We start from the raw sequence: 14,859 nt of genomic DNA, 5'->3' as shown, positions 1-14,859 counted from the left end.
TTGGTAAGAGGTAGGTTTTCCAGAGCATCTTTAGGAGGAAAGAGAAGAGGAGGGGTGGAGAGATTTAGGGAGGAATTGGGCTCAGGCAGCTGAAGGCACAAATACCAATCTTGGAATGTTTCAAATCTGAGATGTGCAAGACGCAAGAATTGGAGGAGTGCAGAGATCTCATTGCCTCCTCCAGCTCTACAAGCCTTAGGGATGGGGAGGAGTGATGCATTGGTAGCATTTGAAAACAAGAAACAAATGCAGATCAGCAAGTATGGGGTAATGGGTAAATGGGGCTTGGCGAGAATTGGGATACAGGCTGAAGTTTTGGATGAGCTTAAGTTTACAAAAAGTGGAAGATGGGAGCCTGGCCAGGAATGCATTAGAATAGTTTAGTCCAGAGGCAACAAAGGTATTATGAGGGTTTCGGCAGCAAACAAGCTGAGGCAGGAGTGGGGTCAGGTGATATTACAGCGGTGGAAATAGGTGGCCTGATTGATGATGTGGACATGTGGTTAGGAGGTCACCTCAGAGTCAGATATGGTGGAGAACCGTCTGATTCAGCCAGGGAGAGGAATGGAGCTTGTGACACTGAACACAGCAATGATCAGCGGTACTAGTTTAACTGTTATAGTGCAAGTGGATGGAGGTTGTATGTGGCACAATGTAAGAAACCTAGAGAAGCCCAACTTCAAGTCTTCTTGCTAATTAACGAGAACTAGCTTAAACATAATGATTGTACTATCCTTTACTTTCATTGTTATATTGACTATACTTTTAACCAGTTTGCGTTACACTTTGGATAAAAACAGTTGAGGTGACTAGATAGGAAATTGTAGTTTAGTGCTTCATTCGCTGTAAAGCACTCGAGGTCATGAAAAGTGCTATATAAATGTAAGCCTTTCTTTAATCAAACACCCAGCAAAAAAAATCTTCATAGACCTTTATATGATCTTTTCTCATCTGTTTAATATGTCGCCTTTCTTCATGACGCCATTTTACATGTTGCTGTGTCTCAGTGTATTTATGTTCTGTATTAGTTAGATCCTGTTTTTTCTCAATCTCTCCAGAAAAGCCCGTAGACTGTAATGTATAAAGAAAAGCTTTAGACAAACAGTTGGAGAAATATATAAAATTATGCAAACTACCAGTAAAACACAGGAATACAAAGAAATTATAACCATTATCAAAACATATTACAACTACCACAAAAGTTCTCTGCTCCGACTTCAGTTAATATTTTGACAAAAATTGTAAAATGAACACAATCAATACACAAAACTCATTACAAGAACATTTTGCTATTCAATTGTGCTTATAACACACAATAGATAACGGAGCTTCTACATCCACATTTGTAGAGGTGGTGCGGAATAAGGCATTTAATGAAAAAAGAAAAGGATAACGAAGAGTACACTTTGTGTACAACTGTAGTTGTCCCTATTAGGCTGAAAAGGTAAAGCTAACAGAAAATTGACACGTTTTAAAAAAATTGACTCTGTAGTTCTACGAGTAAGCATGCATTATAGTGTCAATACTGTCTGACACAGAAGACCGATCCAAGCAGAAACCTCAGGAAATGTGAAAATTGACCTCCATTCACAGGCGATGCCTTCTAATCACTATCTCATCTTACATGTGAAGATTAGTTAAACATAAATTCAAGCCAAACTCCAATTTTCACCTGTGTCCATCAAATACCCAACTGACTCATTCCATCAGATTAACACAATGTCAATTGGGAAGGTAATAGTGGACACTAAGACCTAGGCCATGAAGGCAGTAATGCTCCAGTATACTTTCCAAGTGAGCATCATCAACTCAGTCAGGGAAAGAGTGAAAGGATATGTATCGTAAGTGACTACTGACAAGAAAAAAAAACTTCTATAGGTCCATCTATTATATATCAAATTCGGTACAAAGATCACAGTTAGAGTGGACAGGATAAAATTGTTTCCCTTGATGGAGAATTCTAGAACCAGGGGGCATAGATTCAAGATAAGTGGCAGAAGGTGTAGGGGGGACATGAGGAAGAACTTTTTTACGCAGAGGGTAGTGGGTGTCTGGAATTCGCTGCCCAAGTTGGTGGTAGAGGCAGAAACTTTAAACTCTTTTAAAAAGCACCTGGATCTGCACCTAAAGTGCTGTAAACTGCAGGGCTTTGGGCCGGGTGCAGGAAGGTGGGATTAAAAAGGGCAATTGGGTGTCCTCAGGTTGGCATGGACAAGATGGACCGAATGGCCTCCATTTGTGCTGTAACTTTTCTATGGTTCTATGGCTCTAATTGAAAACCAGAGTGGTTTTGCTCCTTCAGGCAACATTGCAATAGTTATTTTCAATGTTAAAGGTGTCACAAAAAATAGTTGGCATTTTATTATAAGCTTCTATTACTTGGTGGTTGTATAACCTGGTCAATGGCTCTTCCCAAAATGCGTAAAGTGTTTCAATTCTTCATTTTATTGAACAGTAACTAAGTTTCTAATATTCAAAATAAAGCTTTAAAGAAACAAGAGCTGCATATTCCACAGTAACACGATCAGATGTATCCACTGAATTGTCTTTTAACGCCTTCCATAAAATGTTTAACTTGAAGCCCTCAATCTCCTGCAAAAGCCTGAAATTGAAGTTGATATTTTGTTTGGATAATACTACAGACTTTTGAAATAACATATGCAAATTTTTTAGTGGAAATAGATCTAATAAGGCATTTAGAATTAAGGAATGTCACACCAGGGGAAAATTATGAAAGTTTTTTTTAAGGTTTTTCCAGTAAATAGCTCAAGATTGCTAGAGAGCTGCAGCTCATATCCCAATGAGCAATAGAAATAGTTATGCATTCATAAGTTTTAGACCCAGCAATTTAACCACCATCAGTTTGCTGTTTGTATCAGTTTCAAAACTGCTCCTTTTCCTTTTAGGGGTGTTAATGCTGTATTTTCCATTTAGTTGCCTAATTAATTTGTTATTCCCAAGTTTTTAATGTAGCCTTATCCTATTACGTAAGGAGTGAGATTTTCAATAAAGCTTTCAATCTTTCCAAGTACAGAAATGAACTTGCAATACATCAATTTTGTTAGTCTGACATTTAAAATAAAGGTTTTTCTTTACATTTTGAATTCACAATATTCTATGCAATTACATGTTGCATGGGTAGATTTCAGCTCCCCAGACACTCTGGGATAGTGAATCCACGTTCCATACTTTTCAGGTGCTTTCCTGAATACATCTTTTAACTCCAGCCATTTTGTGAATCAAAATGTTTACTATTATTTTTCAATTGTCCGCTAAGAAACTAGTTTCTACTTAAATCCTTATTGCAATTCAAAGCAATATGTTATCATGGAAAAATCTAAATGGTCTGCTATAAATTGAGTGATAAAGGACATTATTTGGTATATTTCCAGATAGAAATGCAAAGTTCAAAATATTTTAGTCATTCGTTGAGAAACTAAGAACCTTTTCATGTAAACCTACAAAATAGAAAAATGAGATATTCATGAGTCATTGGGCCAAGGTGTAGCAATCGCCATCGCCCTTTTCTTTACACTAAGATGGAGCTCTGCAATTCTGGCCGCGACTTCTGAACCAGGCCTCTTCAGAAATGCAGTGCAAACCTGCTCTGGGAGTCCTCCTTCATAGTGCAGAACCGTCGGGGGAAGCCAAGCCACACCCTCTTTTTATGGCACTACCTGCCAAATTTGGTAAGTCTTCATTCACCGACACAATGAAAACTTTGGGGTATTTAATTAGCTTTTCAGTGTATTAGTGAATGAGTGTGAGAGGGGTAGGGTGGCAGGGTCAGTAGGGAGTCAGAGGGCCAGGGAGCCAGCTTCTGGAGCCCAGAAGATATGGACCATAATTTTACACCATAACCAGGCAAGAATATATTATGTATGCATCTTTTAAAATTAAAAGCTCCAAGGGGGTGGGTGATGAACAGAGGTAAGCTATCACCCATAAATTAGTAGCTGTTAACTTTTTATTGAGTAGAGAGAGATAAATTGGGCTGAATTTTCAAGGAGTTGGGGAGGCTACACAAAGGGGTGAAAATGGTGACCGGGACCCAATTCCAGGGCTTTCTGATTTTCAGCAGTGTCATTTAAGGGTGCGGGCTGGTTTGGATCACAAGCCCACACCCTGGCCGGCTCCACTGCAGGGATAGACATGTCCTAGTCCTCCGTAATTTTCATGGTGTGGGCCACCTTTTCAAAGAGTTGTGTTAACACCACCTCAGAGGTTTGTGAACCATAGTTTGGATGAGGGAACCTTTTAAAAGCCAAGTAAAAAAATGTCTTACCAATGCCACCCCATGCCAAGCTATTCCCCCTCGCCCCCACATGGCCCCTCATACCCTTCATGACAAGCTATGGTACTTCACGCCCATTCACCCACGATACACTCGATAGGGATCACTGGTTTATAGAATGACAATAGGATGTGTTTAAAATGCCATTTATTCATCAAAATTGTTTCCATTACAGCCTAATAAAAAAGTGCCAATCATCCAGACTTTTAAAATATCAAATAGCAGAAACTACAAGTGCCTGAAACCTCGATCTTGTGTAAATAAACATTGCGAAATTGACAGAAGTGAACAAAGAGCTAGAGCTGTCAATCAAGCAAGGCTTTCCCTGGGGCGCAGCTGTTTCAAAAGACTAATGATGTCCGTGCTCTGGGTGGAGGGGCATAACTGGACATAGGGGATACAGGGGCCATGAAGGGTGCGGGCTGAGGGCCTTACTGTTTTTACTGTAACTGGGGTGAAGTTCCAAAGCAATGGGGCATGCCTTTTAAACAGTCCACCCCAGCATCCCCTGTTGCTGCCACTGAACTCTTTCCAGTTATCACCCACCCCCCGCCAGATTCAAAATCCTACGTTTTGTGGGCACTTTCTCCTGAGGCAGGTGCCAACTCCTGCTACCTGCCTCGGGGATGAAAATCCTGCCCATTGTTCATAGGGGTATGAAGGAAAGGTACCAAGCAGGAGCCAAAAATGTCTCAACAGGTAGTAAAAGTCTTTCACCAAGTCATCACAGCTGTTCAATCAGACAAGTACACAAGCAACTCAGGAAAAAAACTCAGGACCAACCTCAACCAACATTGAAGCAGGCCCAACAGAAATGGAAAAAGATACCAGAATTAAATTTACCAAAATAAATTCATGGAAAAATAAATGCTGAAAACCACAAATTACCCGACATCTGTACGGAGATCCTGGTGATGTTACTTTATCTGCTGACCTATTGGAAGAAAAGTCAAAACTAAGTTTTGCAATAGGTAGTTAGATGAACATACATGTATCTTTAATGTTTCCAAATATAAACTTCTATTTTCCAAAGAAATACATTTGATATAGAAAACCTTTTGAAGGCATTACCATTACGCATAAGTGGGCCTAGTGTATAAGATGACCCCATTTTTCCAGCTCCAAAAATTATATTTTTGCATGTACTCGGTATGTAAATCGGCCCTCTCAATCCACCACACCACAATGCGCTATACTCGGGTTAGTAGCCAGCCTTAATTTTTCATGCCACAATTACGTATTGTATTTAGTGGTAAGGGACAAAGCAGACAATATGGACTGTATTGTGAAGATACACGTGAGTTTAAGGCATGCCCACTCTTCGTATCAGATGCCGATGACAATGAATTTAATGGGTTTTAAAACACAGTGCAAATTTGAAAAAATTCCACCCAAAGTGCAGTAGCAGGTGGGAAAAATGGTGTCCCACCCGCCGATGGCAATGGCGGGTTTTCACGCCGTATCGTCCCAAACCCGCCTCATTATTTATTCACTCCTGGGAAACACACAGTTTCCATGGCAGGCGAGCTCTCTCACCCTCCAGCCAACACCCCACTGTTGCATCACTCCAGCTGTCATGTTTAAAAGGCAGCCGCCAGCACACCACTCATCGCTACCATCTCACCACTGCTGCCTGGGAGATATGGCCAGCAAAGGAAAAAAGACTGCAGCCCCCTGGTTTAATGACAGGTCCCTCGAGTGACTGCTTGATGCCTTAGAGGCCTGCTGGGATGTCCTGTACCCCCGCTCTGGCCGCAGGATCCAACTTGGGGGGGCATTGGCAGCAGTGGTCAGCATCAACATCCTTCAGGAGAGGACAGCCACCCAGTGCCGCAAGAGGATGAATGATCTCCTCCATTACACCAGGGTAAGTCACTCTTTGCATCACTCTGAAACCCAGCACACATCCACAGGGCCCTCACTCACTGCCAATTCAAGGGACGCCACCATTCATACTCTCTCACACACCTTCATTGTCCTCAGCCAGTCCATGGGACCATTCACCACCCGCACAGGCCAGGCACATTTATCATCTGGCTCGGTAGGCACCTGCTTACACTTTCTCCATCTCTATCCATGCAGGACAAGCTGGCACACAAGAGAGAGGTTGCAGACCAGTGGCAGAATGCCCGAGATCAAGGTCCTCACGGACTTTGAAAACAGAGCCAACCAGCTGGCCAATCACGATCTGGACTGCTCCTGTGTTGACGGTGTGGTCGGTGGTGATCTACCAAATGAGGATCCAGCAGCACAACATCCATCAGACAACCATGCCATGAGTGATGTGTCCTCTTTCACAGGCCACTGCTATGCACTAATTACCTCCCCTTGCTTTCATAGGCACATCTGCCAAACAGACGATAGAGTCCATGACCCAGGGCCTCCAGTCAAGCCCTGAAGAAACCTCCAAAGGGGAATGTGAAGGCACCCTCCCTGAAGTCCCGTCACAACGCTCACCCACACCCTCCACCAGCGCAGAGACACACACCTCGGTGGGACCTAGCTTTAGAGTAGCCCCGGGATCACAATCTGGTGAGGGCATCACACTGTCTGATCTACAGCAGGTGGCAGCAGGGGCTTCCCAGGTTTTTACATGGCTTGCGTTGTCGAGGAAATTGTACAATATGTACAGTCCAACTGCTCCGCGGTCCAGTAAAGTGGTCGCAGACTCAGTTTGTACCGGAGGGCAAAGTTTGGAGCACTTGGTGGCACTTTGGTGCCTCTACGTTGCTTGCATGGGCTGGCAGGCTAGGAGCCCAACCCCAATGGCATCACTGTGGCTGTGCCTGAACTGTCTCAGCTGCAGAGGAATGGTCAGTTTATACAATTGTCCCTACTGCATGGTCACTTCCCTTGCCTACCCTGCCCCGCACCTCAATTTCTTGTGCTCGGGATCCAACTCCAGGGCAGCAGTTGCCCCATCTCCTCCCGCCCTCCATCAACAACAGCAACAGTTGCCTTCGTGGCTGGGCAGCAGTTGCCCCCGGCACCCACCCTCCCCCCTTCCTTTCCCTGACAACAGTCACCTCTGTGGTAGGGAGGCAGTTGCTCCCGGAACCAGTCCCCCCCTCCGAAAACAGTCGCCTCTGAAGCAGGGCGGCATTTCACCCAGGCCCCCCACCGCCCCTGAAGCCTGCAAAGCAACAGGTGAACCTGGCAAGCTGTGGAAAATGATGCTGCTCACTCACCTCAGTTCCCGCAAAGTGAAGGCCGCCAAGTGCAGATTGCCTGTGTGCTGTTGTGAAACACGTCAACGTGCTTTCCCGCCGGCATGGACGGACGATCCGGCGGGGTCCAAGAGCCCGGCAGGATGGCCTTTTAATGATACGCTGATGTATTACAATGAGTCCCCAATGACATTTGGCAGGAAACGTGGACAATCATGACCTGCCTTCCTGCCGTCATGAAACAGATCGTGCCATATTGTCCGCACATGCCACCTATCAAGCCCCCTGCCATTAGGCACGGAAAATTCCACCCTTTAACTGTGATTAAAAGTGTCCATGCATAGTTAATTTATTTAATAAACGGTGTCACATTAATTTAATACAAATTATCAGCATTATGCATTTTTTCATGTTTCAAAATGACGACCAGCCTCAGCCATTGGCGGTTCACTTTTATACTTGGCTTATAAGTCAATCCCCATTTTTGGAGGAATTTTTTAAGGCTCCAAAGGTTGACTTATATGCCAATATCTACGGTAATGACTGCCAATATTGCAACATAAAATAGACAAAACATATATACACTAAAGCTAATAAATGTCAATGCCTTGACTACTGAATAAAATCATGCTCACTACAGTGATGATACCAAGGTAATAACTGCCCTTTTCCTTAAGTTCACAACGGATTGATCAAGATGCAAAGAAACCAAGACCCAAGGATTGAGCTCAAGGTTCCTACCTACTCAAAAGAGTAATCTAGTACAAATCCATCCCATCAATTCAGCTGGCAAGGTCAGACAGAATTGGTCCATCTGCAAGTAGTCGTTTTTTGGAATGAGCATCAGCAGAGGAGGAAACATTCAGCTCAGATGCCTGTACTAGCTCCACATTAGACTTTCTCTAATCTCATTTCACTGTTTTTTTTGTTGCACAGTTAACATTTTTCTTCAAGAGTGCATCCAATTGCCTCTTGAATGTGGCAACTGACCATTTCCCAGGATCTCAAAACTGCATTTCTCACTGCATTTTTTATTTTTGACAAGTAATTATGCTGAAAAAAGTCAGTGTTTTTTTCCTCTAGGAATTTGAATATTTTCCTATTTCAGACACTTAAGATCAACATTGAACATTTCCAGGTTTTTCTAGCGCTATTAGATGCACAGATAAAATTGCCCAACTTCACAAGAACAATCATTATTAAAACTGTCTGGTACTTTGCAGTGGTCTACCTGCAGTACAGCTATCCCTTATTTCACACTCCTAGAGAAAGGAAAGCAGGGGGAGGAATGGAAGAGGCAACCAGCACATCCCTTTTTGAGGCAAGCTGTCTGTGATCAGCTCATCCAGTTGTGGTAGTAATGAGCGCAACCCCAATTCCCCAGTCTGCAATCGTCAACACAACGGTTAGTACAATAATGTGTCCATGAAAATCCAACGCGAAACAACCATCCCAAACCACCTTTATAAAATAAACCATCCAATGTGCCATACAAAGTCGACTCATGGAAGGAGGCGATGGCATAGTGGTATTGTTGCTGGACTAGTAATCCAGAGACCCAGCGTAATGCTCTGGGGTCCTGGGTTTGAATCCCATCACAGCAGATGGTGGAATTTGAATTCAATAAAAAAAATCTGGGATTAAAAGTCAAACGATGGACATGAAACCATGAAACATAAAAACCCATACGGTCACTAGTCAATTCGATTCACTCTACATGATATTAAGAAACTGAAGGCAATATAGTGATATATAAGCAATAAACTGATAGTGCAAAGGCAATGGGCGCTGGCACCATTCCGGCAATAGTATTGAAGACGTGCTCCAGAACTTGCCGCAGCCCTAGTCACGCTGCTCCAGTACAGCTACAACACTTACATCTACCCGGCTATGTGGAAAACATACAGGTACGTCCTGTACATAAGCAGCAGGAAAAATCCAACCCAGCCAATTACTGCCCCATCAGTCAACTCTCGATCATCAGTAAAGTAATGGAAGAGATGTGTTATCAAGCACCACTTGCTTAGCAATAACTTGCTCACTGATGCCCAGTTAGGGTTCTGCTAGGGCCATTCAGCTCCTGACCTCATTACAACTTTGTTTCAAATGTGGTTCAGAGGAGCTGAACTCCAGAGGCCATATTTGACTGAGTGTGGCATCAAGGAGCCCTAGTAAAACTGGAGTCAATGGAATCAGGGGAAAACTCTCCACTGGTTGGAGTCATACCTAGCACAAAGAAAGATGATTGTGGCATTGGAGGTCAGCTCCAGGGCATCACTGCTGGAGTTCCTCAGCCCAACCATCTTTAGCTGCGTTATCAATGACCTTCCTTCCATGACAAGGTCAGAAGTTGGGATGATCCTGATTGCACAATGTTCAGCAACATTTGTAACTCCTCAGATACTGAAGCAGTCCATATCCAAATGCAGCAAGACCAGGACAATATCCAGGTTTGTGCTGACAAGTGGCATGTAACATTCGTGCCACACAAGTGCTGGGTAATGGCCATTTTTAACGAGAGAGAATCTAACCATCACCCCTTGATGTTCAATGGCATTACCATCACTGAATCCCCCACTATCAACATCCTGGGAGGGTTACCATTGACCAGAAACTGAACTGGACTAGACATATAAATACTGTGGCTACGAGAGCAGGTCAGATGCTAGGAATCCTACAATGAGTAACTCACTTGACTTCCCAATACCTGTCCAGCATCTACAAGGCACAAGTCAGGAGTGTGATGGAATACTCTCCACTGCCCTGCATGAGTGCAACTCCAACAACACCCAAGAAGCTTGAAACCATCCAGGACAAAGCAGCCCGCTTGATTGGCACCCCGTCCACAAATATTTACTCCCTCTATCACCCACGAACAGTTACAGCAGTGTGTACCATCTACAAGATGCACTGCAGAAAATCACCAAAGCTCCTAAGGCAGCACCTTCAAAACCCACGATCACTACCTTCTAAAAGGAGAAGGGCAGCAGATACATGGGAACACCATGACTTGGAAGTTCCCTTCTAAGCCATTTACCATCCTGAATTGGAAATACATCACCGTTCCTTCACTGTTGCCGGGCCAAAATCCTGAACTCCCTCCCTAACAGCGCCTACACCTCAAGGACTGCAGCAGTTCAAGAAGGCAGCTTACCACCACCTCCTCTAGGGCAATTAGAGATAGGCAATAAATGCTGGCATAGCCAGCAATGCCCACATCCCATAAATTAATTTTTTTAAAATCTCAAAAACGTTAGCATGTAAGTACAGCAAGTAATTAGAAAGACAAATGGAATGCAGGCCTTTAATGCAAGGGAGATGGAGTATAAAAGCAGGGATGTCTTGCAACACCTCCACGTGGCATTGGTGAGACAACCCCTAGAACACTGTACAGAGTTTTGATCTCTTTACTTAGAGGTATTTACTTGCATTGGATGCAGTTCAGGGAAGGTTCACTAGGTTGATTCCTGGGATGAAGGGGTTGACTTATGAGAATAGGTTGAACAGGTAATGGCCTATACTTATTAGAGTTTAGAAGAATGAGAAACAATCTTATTGAAACAAAATTCTGAGGGGGCTTGATGCACAGATGATGTTTCCACTTGTGGGGGAATCTGGAACTAGGGGTCAGAGTTTAAAAATAAGGGGCCTCATTAGAATTCTCTTCCACAGAGCAGGAAATCGCGTCATTGAATGACATTCAAGGCTGAGTTAGATTTTTGATCTTCAAGCGAGTCAAGGCTAATGGGTGTAGGCCATGGATCGGCCATGATCTTACTGAATGATGGAGCAGGCCCAATGGGCCAGACCTGCTCCGATTTCTTATCATTTTCCTTCTTGCTACACAGGGGCAAGCAAAGATCAATGGAAACAACTATGAGCAGGAACTCTGATCAAACTGCTCTCTAAGCTATAACCCTAGCACATTAAGCCCAGATAAAGCTATGCCAAAGGGAGGGAGATAAAAAGAGACAGGTAACTATTAGCCAGTTAGCTTAACATCCGTCACTGAGAAAATGTTAAGAGTCATTATAAAATGATGTAATTGCACAGCATTTAGAAATGCATAATATAATCAAGCAGAGGCAGCATGGCTTCATGAAGGGGAAATCATGCCCGCCAAATTTATAAGAGCTCTTTAAGGAGGTAACAAGCAGGACAAATAAAGGGGAACCAGTAGATGTAATATATTTGGATTTCCAAAAGGCATTTGGTAAGGTGCCACGCATAAGGCTACTTATGATAAGAACCATGGTGTTAGGGGTAGTATATTAGCATCGACAGAGGTCTGGCTAACTAATAGAAGACAGAGTTGGGATAAGGGGGGCATTTTCAGGATGGCAACCAGTACCTAGTGGAGTGCCACAGGGTCTGTGCTGGGACCACAATTCTTTACAATGTATATATTAATGACTTGGATGAGGAAAGTGAATGTACTATTGCCAAGTTTGCGGATGGCACAGGAATAGGTGGGAAGGCAAGTGGTGAGATGATACAAAGAGTCTACAGAAGGACATAGGTTGAGTGGACAAAAACTTGGCAGTTGGAATATAATGTGGGAAAATGTGAGGTTATGCACTTTGGCAGGATGAATAGAGGAGCTGAATATTGTTTCAATGGGGAAAGTCTGCAGAAAGCTGCAGCCCAGAGGGACTTGGGGGTCCTCATGCATGAATCCCAAAAAGCTACCATACAAGTTCAGCAGGTAATAGGGAAGGCAAATAGAATGTTGACCTTTATTTCAAAGAGAATGGAGTATAAAAGTGAGGAAGTCTTGATAAAACTATACAAGGTACTAGTTAGACCACACCTAGAATACTATGAACAGTTTTGATCCCCTTATCTTAAGGAATGATATACTGGCATTACAGGCAGTCCAGAGGGGGCTCACTGGGTTGATCCCGGGTATGGAGGGATTTTATTATGAGGAGAGGTTGAGTAGGTTGGGCCTATATTCATTGGAGTTTAGAAGAATGAGAGACGACCCTTATCGAAACATATAAGATTCTTAGAAGGCTTGACAGGGTAGATGCTGAGAGGTTGCTTCCCCTTGTGGGAGAGTCTAAGGCCAAAGGGCATAGTCTCAGATTAAGGGGTCGCCCATTTAAGACAAGAGCTGAGGCGGAATTTCTTCTCTCATAGGGTAGTGAATCTGTTGAATTCTTACCACACAGGGCTATAGAGACTGGGTCATTAAAGTAATTCAAGGCTGAGATAGATTTTTCATCAGTAAGGGAATCAAGGGTTATGGGGAAAAGGCAGGAGAGTGGAGTTGAGGGATATATCAGCCATGATCTCATTGAATGGCGGAGCAGCCTCAATGGGCCGAATGGCCTACTTCTGCTCCTATGGCTTACGGTCTAATAGCATACTATACCACCCACTGAGTGTTCTGGTACATTTGTTTTAAGTGAATATAAATATGTACGAGTAAGAATTGCAGTAATTAGAATGCTCCCTTTTTATGTATGGAATCTGGGTTAAACTGCAGCCCTGCAGATGAAACGTTTCTGCTGCTGGCCACAAGGACCACATGAATTCAGGCAGTCTGAGCACTAAACTGGAAATCTCGACCAACAAGGATAACTAAGGACTAAAATAAACAAAGCTGGTGCAGACTGGAGTCAAGATTAAAGCATATTCAAGCAAAAAACAGATTTATCCTGTACTAGGCATATGCTTCATGGGCCTGGAGATTCTGAAACTGTATCAAGAAAGAATTAGTAACTTTGCTCCCAGCTTTAATTTAATAACCACAAAATAAAGCAAAATCTTTGTTATTAGTTATGTGTAACTGCATAGAAAAATCGACAGGGACTCTATTTACCCTTATTATGCTAAATTTGCAAATGTAATTGCAAGAAAATTGATGTTTGCCATTTACAAATGCAGCACTGTAACTGTTGAAGAAGCTGAGGAGTGTAATTAAATCTCCTGAAATTAAGAGCAAATAAGGACTGAAATCCAATGAAATTTGGAAAAGGGCGAAACAAGTGTGCAGTACAACCTACACTATGTTCTACATGCAAACGACAACATGAGGGCAGTGTGCACACATTCAGAGGGATTGTCATAGTTCCTAAACTGAAATTTGTTGTGTCACATGTCTTAGAGAAAATCAATGTGGGGCACGAAAGAGAAGAGCACGCATGTGAGTGAGAGCAACATTCACAAATACCTATCAGACTCCAATGTTTTTTTCTTCCTGTCCCTTCCACTTATTGAAGATGAGTGAGTGAAAAGTCTGGAAAAAAGTAAAAACGTGAAAAGCAATGACTTAGTCATTTTAAATTCACAACTTCAAAAATACAGTAGCAAAATTTAAAGCTCAATGCCCCATTCTTCCTGATGTTAAAAGAAGCTACCTAAGAGTTTCCAAGCTTTGACTCACATGAACAATGTCATACCAGATGCGGTTTTTATATAAATGATATAAGATCCTTCAAAAAGCAATAAGTTAAAAAGCTGCAGGATATTGATTGCTCATTTACCGCGAACATTAAAAATTATCTATGGAGCTGCTCGATTCCTGGTTTCTTTCTCAAATCTTCAACAGCTTGCAAGTTAATTGATTTATCAACTGCACTTCTGTGATCTTTGCCGAGATGAAGCAGAAAAATAACAGTATGACTCAATAACTTTAATAATAAGCCAGTAGGTGCATGTGCATGGAAAATATGAATTTCTTTTAGCAGCCAACGTTTTCCTCCATTCACATTGAATAAAAATCCAGAATAGACCAAGTATCACAAGCTTTCTCACTAGAAAATAAAGTCAGTTTTACATGGAAGAATATTCAGTTTTCTGCTAAAATGTAAGCCTACAACATCCAACCAAAAAAGCAAAGATTATTTTCAACATTGCAGGACCAAATAATACCTTAATTATTTTTTATTATTCATCGATGGGATGTGGGCACCACAAGCGAGGCCAGTATTTATTGCCAATGCCCGATTGCCCATGAGAAGGTGCTGGTGAGCGGCCTTCTTGAACCGCTGCAGTCCCTGTGGTGTAGTTACATCCACAGTGCTGTTAGAGAGGGAGTTCCAGGATTTTGACCCAGTGACAGTGAAGGAACGGCAGCATTTTTCCAAGTCATGATGCTGAGTAGCTTGGAGGGGAACTTCCAAGTGGTGGCGTTCCCATGTATCTGCTGCCCTTGTCCTTCTCAATGGTAGTGGTCATAGGTTTGGAAGGTGCTGTCTAAGGAGCCTTGGTGAGTTTTTGCAGTGCATCGAGTTGATGATACACACTGCTGGCACTGTGTGTCACTGTGGAGGGAGTGAATGTTTGGCCTAGGGTACCAATCAAGGGGGTGCTTTATCCTGGATGGTGTGAAGCTTCTTGAGTGTTGTTGGAGCTTCACTCTTCCAGGCAAGGGGAGAATATTCCATCACA

The 14,859-nt window shown here is 42.9% G+C and overlaps 1 protein-coding gene across 7 annotated transcripts in view; it reads right to left on the bottom strand.

Moving 5' to 3' along the window:
* The window catches only part of lrch2 (leucine-rich repeats and calponin homology (CH) domain containing 2), a 134,599-nt gene that overhangs the window by 41,877 nt on the left and 77,863 nt on the right, over positions 1–14,859 (bottom strand). For 2 of the 7 annotated variants that reach the window (XM_078547276.1, XM_078547280.1), the window contains 3 exons: positions 13,640–13,705; positions 5,138–5,231; positions 931–1,071 (listed from right to left, as the gene is read on the bottom strand). In XM_078547276.1, coding sequence (XP_078403402.1) covers positions 931–1,071; positions 5,138–5,231; positions 13,640–13,705 — 301 coding nt within the window. The remainder of the gene's footprint in view (positions 1–930; positions 1,072–5,137; positions 5,232–13,639; positions 13,706–14,859) is intronic. The other 5 variants (XM_078547277.1, XM_078547281.1, XM_078547279.1 and 2 more) reach the window with 3 other exon arrangements.

Source organism: Cetorhinus maximus, chromosome 8, assembly GCF_964194155.1.
Source record: "Cetorhinus maximus chromosome 8, sCetMax3.hap1.1, whole genome shotgun sequence".
Taxonomy (NCBI): Eukaryota; Metazoa; Chordata; class Chondrichthyes; order Lamniformes; family Cetorhinidae; genus Cetorhinus; species Cetorhinus maximus.
This window is presented reverse-complemented; position numbering and strand designations above follow the sequence as displayed.